The 16,765-nt window shown below is 34.3% G+C and overlaps 1 protein-coding gene and 1 pseudogene across 1 annotated transcript; both read left to right on the top strand.

The window, feature by feature from the left end:
• Positions 1 to 1,797: 1,797 nt before the first annotated feature.
• LOC132065442 (wall-associated receptor kinase 2-like) lies at positions 1,798 to 3,293 on the top strand (annotated as a pseudogene).
• A 3,419-nt stretch (positions 3,294 to 6,712) lies between these two features.
• On the top strand, positions 6,713 to 10,782 carry LOC132062271 (wall-associated receptor kinase 2-like). The gene is made up of 3 exons (XM_059454872.1): positions 6,713 to 8,348; positions 8,722 to 8,889; positions 9,578 to 10,782. Exons 1-3 carry the CDS (start codon positions 7,442 to 7,444, stop codon positions 10,780 to 10,782), a joined length of 2,280 nt encoding a protein of 759 aa, XP_059310855.1. The 5' UTR covers positions 6,713 to 7,441.
• The last annotated feature ends 5,983 nt before the right edge of the window (positions 10,783 to 16,765 follow it).

Below are 16,765 nucleotides of genomic sequence, written 5' to 3' on the forward strand. Positions count from 1 at the left end.
TGTGAAACATAAAGCTAATGGTTCGATTGAGAGGTTTAAGGCCAGATTGGTAGGTAAGGGATTCACTCAAACATATGGAGTGGACTACCAAGAAACATTTGCTCCTATTGCAAAGATGAACACAATCAGAATCTTGTTATCTTGTGCGATCAACCTTGATTGGGAATTGCGACGCTTTGATGTAAAAAATGCATTCTTACATGGTGACTTGGAAGAAGAAGTGTATATGGAGATTCCTCCTGGATTTGATAATGAAACAAGTCAAGGAAAGGTGTGCAGATTGAAAAAAGCTTTATACGGGCTAAAACAATCTCCCAGAGCATGGTTCGACATATTCAGCAAAGCCATGTTTTCTTTTGGTTATCAACAAAGCAATGCTGATCATACTCTCTTTATAAGACATCACAAGGGTAAGATCACTCTTTTAATAGTTTATGTTGATGATATAGTGATGACAGTGATGACAAAGAAGAGATGGGTCGGCTAAAGAAGCTTTTGGCTCACGAGTTTGATACCAAGGATCTAGGGGAAGCTTTAATATTTCTTGGGAATTGAAGTGGCTAGATCGGGAAAAGGAATCTTCATTTCTCGGAGGAAATATATTCTATATCTCTTGGAAGAAAGCTGGTATGTTGGGTTGTAAACCGGCGGAACACCAATTGAGAGCAACCACAAGCTACAAGCAGGGATAGGAGAGTCGGTTGATAAATAAAGATATCAGAGATTGGTTGGAAGACTCATTTATCTTTCACACACTAGACCTGACATAGCATATGCAGTTGGCATGGTAAGCCAGTTCATGCATGATCCTCGTGATTCTCACATGCAGCCTGTCTTTTGCATTCTGCGATATTTGAAATTTGCTCCTGGAAAAGGTCTTCTTTTCACCAAACATATTCACCTCCATATAGAAGCTTTTACAGATGCTGATTGGGCTGGATCTCTGGATGATAGGAGGTCCACAACTGGTTATTGCACACTTGTGGGAGGGAACTTAGTCACTTGGAAAAGCAAGAAGCAAAGTGTAGTTGCTAGATCAACTGAAGCGAGTATAGAGCTATGGCTCGGGGTGTGCGTGAACTTAGGTGGCCGCGAAAGCTACTAGAAGAATCGAAAATGTCCGGAGATAATAAATTATCCTTGTCTTTGTGACAACAAGGCACCATCGGTATAGCCCATAATCCGATACATGATCGGACAAAACACATTGAAATTGATCGACACTTCATCAAGGAAAAGTTGACCGATGATACCTTGAGCACTGTTCCATGTGACATCCGGCTTGACTAGTGATGTTTTCACTAAAGGGCTTAGCAGTAGAACCTATCACAACTTAATTTGCAAGTTGGGCATGTGTGATATCTATGCACCAACTTGAGGGGGACTATTGACAAATCTGATTCTATTAAGATTGGATCAGCTCCTGATATGATTTTGATATGATTAGATTCTAAATCATAATTAGACAGATTATTATCTGAATTAGTTTCCATTATTATAGAGATTTTATCTTGTTTCCTTAATTGTACATTTCCTAGTTAGGCTTCAGTTTTGTGTATAAATACCTCTGTAATTGGTTGTATAGACACACTTGAGAATTAATAAAATCTCTCTTCTCAAAGTCTTCAGTTATTGATTGGCTTTATCTCTATAGTAGCTATTGGATTTTGGACTGATAGATTTTTAAGGCACTGAGAAATCTGCATGAAAATCCAGTTGATTTTGTAGGAGTGTCTAATATACTATTTTTGAAGCCAAATTGTTTCCATCATTGTTGTGGACCAAAATATAATTTTTGAAAACAATTGTAAGTTACATACTTATATGAGATATGGTGGTCAAATTACCTGTATATGTTGTAGGAGTCTGTGCTTGATTAAATCTTGTATACTATTTCAACAAATACAAAGCATAACAATGACAACACTTGCTCATTCTCACCTTCCTTCGAATATAAAAGCAGCCATTGACTGACTATTTTCTGGAAAAAGAACTCTGTAGTACAAGATTCTCTATATAAAATTGGCTGCATGAAGTCATTAATTCTCCTTGACATAGTCCGCATTAAATTTATAACGTAGTTGTTGGCATAGTCTGCATTAAATTTATAACGTAGTTGTTGGCCCTCTATTTCAATGACTTGGTCCTTCCAAACTTATCAGTACCTATAAAAGGATCATTAATGGGCCGACGAATCGAAATATCAAAAATCACAATAAACACATAATATATTCCTAGTCTCCTTTAACATGGCTCCTAATTATGTGATGACGGTAGTACTTGATCTGATAACGTTAATGGTGATAATTTGCTCTTCACTATCTTTTGGTGCCATGCTACCAAGAATAGCCAAACCTAACTGCAATGGAAGTTGTGGCAATATCAGCATCCTTTCCCGTTTGGGATGACCCAAGATTGCTCTCTAGACCGTCAATTTCTTGTAATTACTCCTTTCAACCTCCCAAGCTTTTTCTAGGAAAGACCAATATTGAAATCACAAGCATATCTCTGCCTGGGCAACTTAACGTCTTACAGTTTATAGCCAGAGATTGTTATCATGATGGGATAAGGGCGAACAGAAACACACCACGGATAGCATTACCATCATTGTTAACTGTGAACTCCACCGCAAATAAGCTCATCGCAGTTGGTTGCGACACATATGCCATTATAGGAGGTATAATTCTAGCATCAGAAACTCCTACGTAAAAGGATGCATGTCCATGAGCAATAGTATTGAGGATGTTGCTAATGGTGGTGAGTGTTCTGGGGTTGGTTGCTGCCAGACATCCATCCCTAAGGGAGCATGGAATGTCACCGTAGCACTAAGCAGCTATAATAGTTATACTCATGTGACAGGCAGCCCTAGTAATAATTGCAGCTATGCTTTTGTAGTCGAAGAAGATACTTTTAGATTTTCTAAGAATTACCTCAGCGGTTTGCAGAACAAAGAGAAACAGCTTCTTCTTGTGCTAGATTGGGCAATTGGTGAAGAAACATGTGAAATGGTTAAGAGAAACTCGACTAAATATGCATGTAAGAGTAACAACAGTAATTGTCATGATAATTCAAACGGAATCATAATTGATATCATTCATTGACGATTATTTATTATTATTATTTTTGTTAGTACTAGGTTTTGTGTATTTTGTAGGTCCACCGAACACGTCATCATCATATAATGGTGAAGATGTTGCTGTTGATCGGACGGATGAGGATCGACGTTGTTCTCCACCGTCAGATCTCATCGGAGCTGATTTTCCGGCTGATCGAAACCCGAAATCTCGTGCCAGGTCATCCATTTCCGGTCAGTATTCAAGTTGTTTCAGATCTGGACTAAATTGCCCTTGGAAGCACATGCAATTACTGCTGGTATGATCTGAAAATTAGGAGAAATTGGAAGGGCAATATGGTAAAACGAATAACCTAGAAGAAATGTTAATAAATCTAAAAATACAACAACATGAATGGATATGTATATTTAAATATCCGAAATCTCGAGCCAGGTCATCCATTAGATATATATTTCTGGCCAGTATTTAAGTTGTTTCATATCTGGACGAAATTACCCTTGGAAACACAACAATTTCTGTTGGTATGATCAGAAAATTAGGAGGAATTGGAAGGGCAATACGGTAAATGGAATTACAACGAAGAAATGTCAATGATCAGAAATTACAACAACATGAATAGATATATCAATACGTATACAGAAATATAAATATGTACGTATAGGTAGAGAGAGAAAATTGGTGAATTTAGGGTTTGAAAAGGGGAGGACTGAGTATCGATGAATCTGTTTTTCTCTTCTTTTCGTGGAAGAACCTTACTTTTTTTGGGCGAAATTATGATTCTTTTTTGTTTGATGTGAATTTTTATTTCATTAATAAATTTGGATTCTAGTAGCCTAATATATTGATTGACAGATCAACAAAATTTGGTGGACTAGTAAGTCCTCCTCCTTTTTTTTAATCATGGATTTCGAGTTTGAGTCTAGATAATTTTTATTAGAGAGCAGTATGATATTGCCAAATGAACTTCTTCTATAGGAATTCGAATGAGCCAAGCCCCAAAGCGTGAATGAGTCTAGTCTCAAAGCTGAGTGACCTAAAGCTGAATCAAATTGGTTTTTTCATTAACTATTATGTTATTGGTTGGCTTTATGTCTATAGCAGCTATTGGATTTTAGACTGATAGATTTTTAAGGCACTGAGAAACCTGCATGAAAATCCAGTTGATTTTGTAGGAGTGCCTAATATACTCCCTCTGTTCACTTTTACTTGTCCAGTATTTTAAAAATAGATTTTCACTTTTACTCATCACTTTTAGCATATCAAGAGAAGACAATTTATTTTTTCCTGTTTTACCCATAGTATAAATTATTCACTTCAAATCATTTTTCAAATCCAATAAAAATATGCACCAATTAATATGGGTATATTGGTAAATTTTGCATTTCATTTATTATTTCTTAAACAGCGTGAAAAATTCAAAGTGGACAAGTAAAAGTGAATAGAGCGAGTACTATTTTTGAAGCCAAATTGTTTCCATCATTGATGTGGACCAAAATATAATTTTTGAAAACAATTGTAAGTTACATACTTATATGACATATGGTGGTTAAATTACCTGTATATGTTGCAGGAGTCTTTGTTTGATTAAATCTTGTATACTATTTCAACAAATACAAAGCATGACAATGACAACACGCTCATTCTCACTTTCCTTCAAATATAAAAATAGCCATTGACTGACTATTTTGTGGAAAAAGAACTCTGTAGTACAAGATTCTCCATATAAAATTGGCTGCATGGACCAAAATATAATTTTTGAAAACAATTGTAAGTTACATACTTATATGACATATGGTGGTTAAATTACCTGTATATGTTGTAGGAGTCTTTGTTTGATTAAATCTTGTATACTATTTCAACAAATACAAAGCATGACGATGACAACACGCTCATTCTCACTTTCCTTCAAATATAAAAATAGCCATTGACTGACTATTTTGTGGAAAAAGAACTCTGTAGTACAAGATTCTCCATATAAAATTGGCTGCACGGACCAAAATATAATTTTTGAAAACAATTGTAAGTTACATACTTATATGACGTATGGTGGTTAAATTACCTGTACGTGTTGTTGGAGTCTTTGCTCGATTAAATCTTGTATACTATTTCAACAAATATAAAGCATGACAATGACAACACTTGCTCATTCTCATCTTCCTTCAAATATAAAAGTAGCCATTGACTGACTATTTTGGAGAAAATGCTCAAAATACCCCCACCGTTTGATCAAAATCCCAACTACACACTTAACCATTGCGTTGGTCCTATTACCCCTCCTGACAATTTTTTTCGAGAGATTAAAATGCCCCTTTTTGCCGATGTGGACAAGAGCGTGACTACACCGCTCAGTGGCGCGTTATAGCCTTTAAAAAACAGCATCTGACGTGTTCAAAATGCCAACTGGACTGCCACATAGATGCCACATAGATAAATTTAAATTTCCTCCATTTTTACACCCAACTTCTCATTTCTTAGCCCAACTTCTCATTTTTTTTTCTCATTTTTACCTGATTTAGTATCTTTTTGTTATTATTCACTGTATATTGAGATGGAGAAGGTGTTTTGGGGTGATTTTGATTATTTCTAAGAGAGGGTGGAGAAGTGGTTGGACAGTAGCGATGATGAATCTCTCTGGCATTGGCTATGGAGTTTTGATAGTTGGTGGTGTGAAAGTGGTCAGCCATGGCTGTGGAGAAGGTCACCGGTGACAAGTGATCTTCTCGTTTGGTCGAGGAAGATAGAGGACAAAAAATTATTTTCTCTTGGGGTGAGATTCAATGGTGGACTGTAGAGAAGAAATAGAAAGTAAAAGAAAAGAAAATAAGGATGTTGGGGGAAAATGGGGGGAAATTAAAGATGTGGCACGTGGGCCAGGCGCGTGTGAATAAGCGTCTGTTAATAATTGGGGGTTGGCATATTGGATATCGCCACATCAGCAAAAAAGGGGCATTTTAATACTGAAAAAAATTGTCTAGGGGGGTAATAGGACCAACGCAAAGATTAGGTGTGTAGTTAGGATTTTGATCAAACGTTGGAGGGTATTTTGAGTATTTTCTCGACTATTTTGTGGAAAAAGAACTTTTGCTCATTCTCACCTTCCTTTAAATATAAAAGTAGCCATTGACTGACTATTTTGTGGAAAAAGAACTCTGTAGTACAAGATTCTCCATATAAAATTGGCTGCATGAAGTCGTCAATTCTCCTTGACATAGTGTTAAATTTATAATGTAGTTGTTGACCCCCTATTTCAATGACTTTGTCCTTCCAAACTTATCAGTAGGGGTGTATAAAACAAACCGACAAACCGCACCAAATCGATAATTCGAATCAAACCGAGAAAAAAACTCGACTACTGGTTTGGTTTGACTTGGTTTGGTTTTAAAAAGAAAAATTCGAACACTATTGGTTTGATTTGGTTTTAACTAAAAAAAGTCAAACTGAATCAAACCAACCAGACATTACATTTATAAAATTTCAAACATATTTTATACATAAAAATATTTATTTATAATCTAATTTATAAATGTTTCTTTAACTTTTCATAGTTTTTTTGTCTTTTAACATATTATTTCAAGCTTAGAATTAGAATTTTGAATGGTCAAATAAGTTTTATAGCCCAATGATATTAGTAACTCAAATAAAACTCAACAAAAATCAAATCAATACTAATGCTAACAAAAGTAATTTATATCTAACACTGGAATGACAATAATGTTGATATCTATTCTTTAGTTTTATATTAGTTTAGAAAGTGAAAATACGTAACTTAATTTTATTTTTTTCTTTAAAATCTAGTCATGTAATTAATACTTATTAGCCGTACTTATTTTAGCATGACTTAGTACTTTTAGATTATGATCATTTTCTACATGCCTCATAAATTAGCCTTATTTAATGTAGCATGACTTAGTATTTTTAGATTATGTTCATTTTATTTTATGCAATTTCATTAATTTTTTTCGTTGAATATTTTAGTACAATGTCATCTCTCATCTCACATTTTGTGTTATTTTCTTAATAGATATCTTAATTAGATAGTCGTATCTTACTAGAACTAAAGAAATATTTGAAGTACAAGTTATATGTTTTGTATGAAAACTTTACCGAAAAAAACCCGAAAAATCCGAGCAACCTGAAAAAATCGAGAAAACCCAAGGTTGACAAACCCCACTTTTGTTGGTTTGGTTTGCTTTATATATTTAAAAAACCGATGCAATTGATTTGATTTGATCTTTAAAAAACTCGAACCAACCCAGTCTATGTACACTCCTACTTATGAGTACCTATAAAAGGATCATTAATGGGCCGGCGAATCGAAATATAAAAAATCACAACAAACACATAATATATTCCTAGTCTCCTTTATCATGGCTCCTAATTATGTGATGATGGTAGTACTTGATCTGATAACGTTAACGGTGATAATTTGCTCTTCACTATCTTTTGGTGCCATGCTACCAAGAATAGCCAAACCTAACTGTAATGGAAGTTGTGGCAATATCAGCATCCCTTTCCCGTTTGGGATGACCCAAGATTGCTTTCTAGAGCGTCAATTTCTTGTCACTTGTAATTACTCCTTTCAACCTCCCAAGCTTTTTCTATGGAATACCACTATTGAAATCACAAGCATATCTCTGGCTGGGCAACTTAAGGTCTTACAGTTTATATCAAGAGATTGTTATCATGATGGGATAAGGGCGCACAGAAACACACCATGGATAACATTAGAATCATTGTTCACTGTGAACTCCATCGCAAATAAGTTCATCGCAGTTGGCTATGACACTTATGCCATTGTTCAGGGTTATTATAGGAGGTATAATTCTAGCATCAGTCATTCCTACGTAACAGGATGCATGTCCATGTGCAATAGTATTGAGGATGTTGCTAATGGCGGTGAGTGCTCTGGGGTTGGTTGCTGCCAGACATCCATCCCTAAGGGAGCATGGAATGTCACCGTAGCACTAAGCAGCTATAATAATTATACTCGTGTGACAGGCAGCCCTAGTAATAGTTGCAGCTATGCTTTTGTAGTCGAAGAAGCTGCTTTTAGCTTTTCTAAGAATTACCTCAGTAGTTTGCAGAACAAAAAGGAGCTTCCTCTTGTACTAGATTGGGCAATTGGTCAAGAAACATGTGAAATGGCTAAGAAAAACTCGACAGCATATGCGTGTAAGAGTAACAACAGTGATTGTCATGATAATTCAAACGGATATCGATGTTCCTGCATGCAAGGATATGATGGGGATCCATACTTGGAAGATGGTTGCCAAGGTATGTATATGTTGCTCTCTACGTATTTGTGAACCTCCTAATTAAATTTCTAATAGCACTATATATGTTTTAATTTAATTTGGTTTTTTCCTCTGGTTGTGGAAGGTGTGGACTATTTCTATGTCGTTGTTTTGAGCTTCCTTACAATAATTTGCAGGGCTTAAATATTTTTGAAAACAAATGAGATTCCATCAAAATTCATTTTCTCTATATTAGTTTTCTTTTTGCACTTATTATAACACCTTATAACCTCAAAATTAGCCCCCCGCTCCACCATTTACTTCTTTTTTTAGTTCAAATGAATTTTGAAATGAAATCAAATTTTCAAATGAATATTTTACGTTATCTAACTTTTGTGCTCTATGAGTCTCAGATATCGACGAATGTATAGATCGAAACCAAATTATAGGTGTGCTAAAAATGCCATTTGCAAGAATACGAAGGGAACTATACATGCACGTGCCCTCCAGTTTCGGTGGTGATGGTACTGAATGCAATCATGACAATCCTCAGAGAAAAGTTCGTGATAATCTTGCTATAGGTACCTTTCTTTCTTTGAAATCCCGCAGGCAACAGGTTAATTGTAATCCTTAGTTGTTGGAGATGCCCATCAAACAATTTCTTGCACAACTAAACAGAAAAAGAAATCACAGATATGTGACGATAATATCTATGATAGAGTTGTGATAGTTTTATGATGGAATTTGTCAATGGTAATGGAATTCCTGAAAGATTAGTGACGGTTTTATATCTACTGATGCTCAAATTTATGATGGATTCTTCCGTCACAAATATTGTTTTTTCTTGTAGCATAAAATCAGGTTAGCATAAGTTGGAATTCACGTAGTAATATAATAATTTGCTTGTTTTAAATTCACGGTGATAATTCTCTGTTCCCATATAAGTTTCATGTAAAATTGGTTATTTTGCAACTTAAATTTAAACATTAAAAAAAAAATTACTATGTCAACCAGACGAGTCAACTAATGACTTCACAAGGTATTTACTTCAGTTGCCAGTATATAACAACTAGGTAATTTTGGCAAACTGTTACGATCAATAAAAGGCTAATTGAACATCAAAAGTTCTTAATTCTTTCGCTGAATATAACAGATTTTGAAGTAGGTAACAATTTTATTTTCACGAAACACATCTGATGCAGAGAAAGAGTTCCTTCATGTTGCCCCCATATGTGTATATTTTTTATTCTAAGTTATCTTATATTGCAGGTGTCACAGTAGGGGTTGCTTTTCTGGTTCTTATAGTTTGTGGTTGTTCATACACTGGATTCCAAAGGAGAAAGATGTTAATGATGAAGAAGAAGTTTTTCCAAGAAAATGGTGGATTAGTTCTACAGCAACGACTCACAGGGCAAGAGGGATCAAGTAATAATACAACAAAGATTTTCACAGCCGAAGAGCTAGAAAGGGCAACTAATGACTTCGACAAAGATAGAGTTATTGGTCAAGGAGGTTTTGGAACTGTGTACAAAGGATATCTGAAAGACAATCGCATCGTTGCCATCAAGAAGTCTAAAGTAATTGATCGCAATCAGATTGAACAATTCATAAATGAAGTCATTGTCCTCTCCCAAATCAACCATAGAAATGTGGTTAAGCTCTTAGGTTGTTGCCTAGAGACAGAAGTTCCACTATTGGTTTATGAGTTCATCAACAATGGAACACTTTCTGAACAATTACACGATAAAGTAAAGGCCTCTACTCTTTCTTTGGACATTCGTCTGAGAGTTGCTACAGAAACTGCTGGAGTACTTTGTTACTTGCACTCAGCCGCTTACCCTCCTATCATCCATAGAGATATCAAGTCTGTCAACATTCTTTTAGACAAATCCTACACAGCCAAAGTGTCCGATTTTGGAGCATCCAGGTTGGTTCCTGCTGATCAGACAGAGTTATCTACATTGGTTCAAGGAACTCTAGGATATCTAGATCCTGAATATTTGCAAACAAATCAACTAACTGAAAAAAGTGATGTATACAGTTTCGGAGTAGTGCTTGCAGAGCTCCTAACTGGTAGAAAAGCTGTATGTTTTGATAGACCAGAGGAAGAGAGAAGCCTAGCTAACTATTTCACATCTTCAGTGGAGAAGGATCATTTGTTTGATATTCTAGACGACAATATAGTCTGTGATGAGCGAAATAGAGGGCAACTGAAAAGTGTTGCGATGCTTGCACAGAGGTGCTTAAATGTTAAAGGGGATGATAGACCCACAATGAAGGAAGTTGCAGCAGAATTGGAAGGTGGATCGAGATTGAAGCACTCGTGGGCTCAAACTGATCAAAATTCGGAGGAGATAGAGTCCTTACTGCAGGGTACTGAGCCATTGGGATTTGGATATGAATATAGCGAACAGAGTATTCATATTGATAGCATAACGAACCATATAACTTTACCACGTCCTGGAGGAAGGTGATTGGTCATGCAGGCAGAGGTTCAACATGGTTTTCTTTCTCTTTTGGGCACATTAGAAATAGTAATTAATTAGATTTAGTTTTATCTTTTTCATTTGTCCAAGTTTAATAAAGTTTAGTAATAAATTGCCTAGTGTGGTTATTTATGTATCCTGGTAAATTTCTGCATATTTTTATGCATTTCTTACACTTGAACGGTTCAATTTAAATTCATTTGTTGCTCAACGCATATTTTGCATGTGTTTTTGGTGCAAGGTTGTTAAAGCTAGAAAAACGACAACTTTCTAAGGAATTTTGTACTTCGATATATAATAATACAAAACTAAAAACAGTTATGACCAAAAAAAAAAAGATAGTTTATGCTCTCAATTCGTCATATTCAGAGTTAAACACAATTTAGAAACTAGTTATTAGTTTTTAAAATAAAATAAAATTAAAAGTAGTAATTATTTATTAAATAGTAGTTTCTAATGATGCATGACTTAAGGGCAGAGTAAACTACTTCGAGAAAGGAAGAAAAAAGTTCAATTCTATCTATGTAGATCAAACCAAAAGCTTTTTAGTAGACAAAAAAAATCTCTCAATACATAGAAGTGCTATTTTTTATGTTGTGTCTTGATTTCTCGAACTTCTTGGCATCTAAAACATGCTCAACAAATTTATGAGATAGATTTGCTATCCTGCAGAAGAAAGATAAGATGAAAAGTAAGTGAATTGAGAATTAAGTTTCACAAGCATAGACATGAATTATATAAAAAAACATTAACATCAAGAAAATCGAGGAAGCCTATTAATTCCAAAGAATTGAAATTAACATATAAAATTCAAATAACATAAATTGTAAATTGGGTAAGTTATTTTTATAAAGAAAAGTAGAGGTGTTTAATATGAATTGTCTCTGTAGACAACACAACGTTTGTGTGATAAAATTACTCGACTGCTATGTCACCCAATATATTCACCATAAGAGTTGTCTTTGAGTAGAAGTCTTAACCTATTCAATTTGAATAGGAATGAATTTTGTTAGTTATTTACCATAATTCTAGCTTGGTACAATTTTAGTAGAAATCAAACGTCAAATAAAGAAAAAATATAATGATTATTTTTTTGCTGATTTTCCAATATATTTAATGTATGAATCGTATCCTTGAGCAGAAGTCGTCCTAAAAGAAAGGCTAAAAATTAGGCACAAAAATTTTAGGTTACAGTGAAATTTTCTTGGAAAAAGAAAGAAAAAGAAGATGGACTCTTAAAAGGAAAAAAAAGAACGATCCTATGAAGTTTGTACTTGTAAATGACTTTGATTTAATAACCAAAATTTGGTTGGTTTTGAACTCCTAAATATTAGGGGAATAATTACATTTTCATTTACAAATAAATATTAAGAAAATAGTAAATGACTATTTTGTTTATTGCGGAGTCTTTAATGAAGGGCAAAAAGTTCAATCAATATTTCTAAAGCCCTTCGTATTTTTAATATGGATATATAGATTATACCTATCTTTAATTTAGGAACAGATCCAAAAATTTCTCTTTATTTCTTAAATTTAGTATCCAGTCAAAATAAAACACTTAAATTGGGACAAAAGGAGTAACGGACAATGGAGTGGCTCTTTTTTTTCCTTTTTTTTTTTTTTTTTGGCCAAATACACAAATTGACCCTATTTTTCACTAGTAGTATTTAACATTTCAAGTAAAGCTGCCTATTAGACATTCTAACATGATTTAAAGCGTGCATTAAATACTCCTACATTTTTTAAAATATCAAACTGCTCAGATGCGTGAATATCACTCTCTTTAAAGTGGAAGACAAGACCAATAAAGAAATTACAACATTAGCAAAACACAAAATAACACTAATGTAAATTTTAAAAAGGTTAATATTTGCATAAAAAAGAAGAAAAGAGGGAGTGGAAGGGATTGGGATCCAGTCCAGTACTATTCGGTCAAGTATTGTTCAATGGCTACCTAAGATCATGCCACATCATCAAAATCATTGCTCATACCTAATTCCTTTGATGCTTCATGTTTGTGACTGGATGGAACCAAAAGACAACAATATGTTATTGAAAAGATGTGAACTCTCCACCTCAACCGTTGAATACATAGAGTTAATCAAATGATCTAGCCCTTACCATGTTTAGCAGGAATCATTGGGAGTTATAATACATGTATAAAACTTAACATTCTTTCGTTATACATTAGTTGGTTATATTTTCTTACTGTTACACCTCGGAAAATTTTCCGTTGATGCACAGTGAATAGGCGAACGAAGAGCACGAAGTATATGGTGTTTCGATAAGTAAGAAATAGCATTTGATGATTCTAAATAAGATTTCAAAGACATTTGAAGTAGAGAGGAAAGTTGTTAAGGAAAGTAAGGTATATGTCATGTGTCGGGCAAGATTTACGAGTATTGAATTAATGATGACTTAATGAAGTTTTGGAGAAGAGTTATAACGCCCCTTAGATTATTAATGAGGTGATAAACAAGTGTTAAGGAGGTTCCATAAGGATTGGAGATCAAACGAAGTGACGAGAACAAGATCAGTGGACTGATGGATTATACGGCTCATTATACGGACCGTATAATGGACCGCAAAACCATCACAGTGAAGATCCCTCACTGGTGGGATTATACGGTCAGTTATATGGACTGTATAAATTTATACGGACCGTATAATGGACCGTATAATGATCACAGAGAATAGACGATGAAGGGTCCATTTCACGGTCACTTATACGGACCGTATAAGTGTCCATATATTCTCCCGACAGATCAGATTTTTGGGTTATTAAAAAGAGGACCAAGTTCATTATTTCATTTCCATTTTTCATTCCTTCTCTCTAGAACTCTCTAGAACATTTCTCCCACACAAATTCAAGAGATATTAGTGATTATCTACATCAAACTAAGTGAATCAAGTGTAAGAAACCCATCAAAGTTCATCTAAGCCAAGAAATCCAAGTGAAGGTGAAACTAGGGTTTTTCTCAAGTGAAGTGTTTGCACCCAAGGTTCATTCCTACACCATCTAAGGTAAGTTTTATGACATTTCCTTGTTGTTTAAGGTATTTGAAAGTTGAAACACTTGGATTATATAAGGAAATAGGAAATGGGTCATGAATGAGGGAATAGTGTCACTTTTGAGTAAATGTTTGGATTGAGTTATGATTCTTGATACATTATGATTATAATCATGTTATAAATGATATTGAGAACATGGAATAGACATTGTATATGAATGAACGAAATTGTGTGATATGACCATGAATATGGATGAATTGAAGTGAATTGAGAAGTAAGGATAATGTAGTTGAATAAAGGCTATTGTGATGATGTTGTGAAAGTTATTATTGATGTTTGGGAGTTGATATATGATATGGAGGAAGTCGTATAAACAAAGGAAATGCTGCCCAATTTTCTCTAACTTTAGTAAGCACGTTCTTATAATTGTTTAGCTAATGTAGATACGAACTCTCTTGAAGGTAAAGACGTGAGCATTAAAGGAGAACGATCAAGTGATAGAATAGCTAAAGGAAAAGGTATGTAAGGCTAGTCCTTTCTTTGAAAGCATGACTCTATGGTATGAATCTTCCTTTCTTTCTATGACCCCTCTACATATATGTATATATATATATCGGAAATGATGAGTCTACGTTATAAAGAGCTCTCATGAGATAAAGTTAAGAGATATGTTATGAATATGATGATGAGCCCAAGTCTAGAGACCCACCTTATGATGTTAGTCCTTTCCTTTTTAAGGTATGAATTTTATGGCATGATTTTCCCTCCTTCTCCATGAATTCCCTACATTCCGAAGAACTAAGAGCCTATGTTCATGAATAGTCATATGATATAAAGATAAGAGATACATTATGAACACGATAGTGATGACAATGAGTCTATGACTATAAGGAGCTACACATGTATAAAATAAAGAAGAGAGATAAGGCACGAGCATGATAATTGATGTTGATGAGTTAAGTGTAAAGAGTCCTAAAGTGAGATATGATGCCCATGAAGTCAATGATTCTAAGTATGGTTCCATTGATGCTTTTCTTGTGTACACTCACCTTAAAACGTTAGTCCTTTCATGGTGAGATATGATGATTATGATTACTCCATAATGACCTCATGTCACCCCGACATATCCATAGTTGCCTCCAAGTTCTAATGTATGTGTTATGATGAATGCAAGATGATGATAAGGTTATGATAAGTTTATGTTAAGGTCATGATATGCCTATGTGACGTATGATAATGGTAAGGATGATGTTGATTTCATTTATGTATTTTTATGTATATGTATGTATGTATGCATCGAGTCCCGAAAGGGCCGAGTACGGATAGCATCGAGTCCCGGAAGGGCCGAGTACGGATGATACCGAGTCCCGGGAGGGCCGAGTACGGATGATACCGAGCCTATATGGCCGGGTACGTGGTTGCACTGCATTGTAAATTATTGCATATATAAGCATATGGATGTAACAAGTGTATTTTTAGCGGAATAAAGGGGTAAGTACGTATGGCGAATGTTCAAAAAGGTATATGAGAAATGAACAGTTCTTTTGTCTTATGCTATCCCTTATGCTCCTATTATGTATTATTATTGTTGATGCCTTACATACTCTGTACAATGTTTGTACTGAGGCAACCCATTAGACGAGGAGGCAACCCAGGATCGCGGCAGAGTCAGTCGACGAGAGCACTACATTGTTCTGGAGGTGCCATTGATTTATTCTTTTGGTATATATATGTTTTGGGCATGACGGGGTCCTGTCCCGTCCATGTGTCTAGTACTCTAGTAGAGGCTCGTAGATACGTACGTGTGGGCAGTATGGTCTCATGATTTCTCACGTGTATATATGTACTATTTTGATAGCCGAATGGCTTATGTAAATAATGGTAATTATGTTTCAAGTGAAAATAGTTTTCTATGATTATGAGCATAAAAAATATGAATGAACGCAGGATGAGTAATAGAATGAGTGGTGCTCGGTGGTTAGCCCTGGGTACTCATCATGGCCCTAATCGGGTCGTGACACTTACCCCATAAAATTTCATGAGTTATACATTGTTCGATACTATGTTTTTTTTTGTGTTCATATAAATAATACTCCCTCTGTCTCAAAAAAATTGGCATGTTCCGAATTACAAGGGTCAAACTAACTAATGTACGGTGTGAATTCGAACATATAATCTTTATTTTCTTGAATAAAAATTACATATTTAAAAAACTACATAAAAAATACTATAAGTCACAATTGTTAACAATTCAAATTATTTAGAAAATATTTATTGTCAAAGAAAACATCCTCTTTGACTTTTGAAATAGTAACTATGAAAATCTTTTTGGGACGGAGGAAGTACTTGTATAAGTTAGGTAGGAATATATGCATTATGTTATGTTAAGCTAAAATATGAAATAAAAATAGAGTAAAATATGATTATACAGTCAAACCTCTTTATAACAACATCGTTGAGTTCGAAATTTTTCAGCTGTTATACACCTATAACAGCATTAACATTTAAATTACATTTCGCAATTATAGGCAAAAAAGATACAAAAAATCTAATTTTCATTTTTAATTGTCAAATTTTAAGCTTAATCACACTTTGTATAACGAAGAAAAATCGTTTAACGATGAAAATATATATCTTCATATGATATATTTTTGTTATAAATAGTGTATTAAATGATCAAATATTTGATCAAAATCTCTACATTTATTATTGATAATCATAAATATAATATTTTTTATAAAGATGGTTAATTATTATATTACCAAAAAAAAGATAGTTTTTATATGGGGAATATTTTTTTATAAAAAGTGTACTGTTATACAGTTGTTTGTTACTGTTATAGGTGAAATGCTATTATAAAAAAGTAAAATATAATATAAAAAATCAATTTCAAAAAGACTTGACTGGTTATATGTGGGTAACGTTACAGAGAGCTCCGACTGTGTATGAATTAACCAAT

This window comes from Lycium ferocissimum, chromosome 7, assembly GCF_029784015.1.
Source record: "Lycium ferocissimum isolate CSIRO_LF1 chromosome 7, AGI_CSIRO_Lferr_CH_V1, whole genome shotgun sequence".
NCBI lineage: Eukaryota > Viridiplantae > Streptophyta > Magnoliopsida > Solanales > Solanaceae > Lycium > Lycium ferocissimum.

Excerpts from the sequence above, each read along its gene's own strand:
- LOC132062271 (XM_059454872.1), top strand. The coding sequence starts at position 7,442 with ATGGCTCCTAATTATGTGATGATGGTAGTACTTGATCTGATAACGTTA. Across the intron at positions 8,349-8,721 it reads CTTGGAAGATGGTTGCCAAG|ATATCGACGAATGTATAGAT; the intron begins GTATGTATATGT and ends TATGAGTCTCAG. Across the intron at positions 8,890-9,577 it reads TCGTGATAATCTTGCTATAG|GTGTCACAGTAGGGGTTGCT; the intron begins GTACCTTTCTTT and ends CTTATATTGCAG.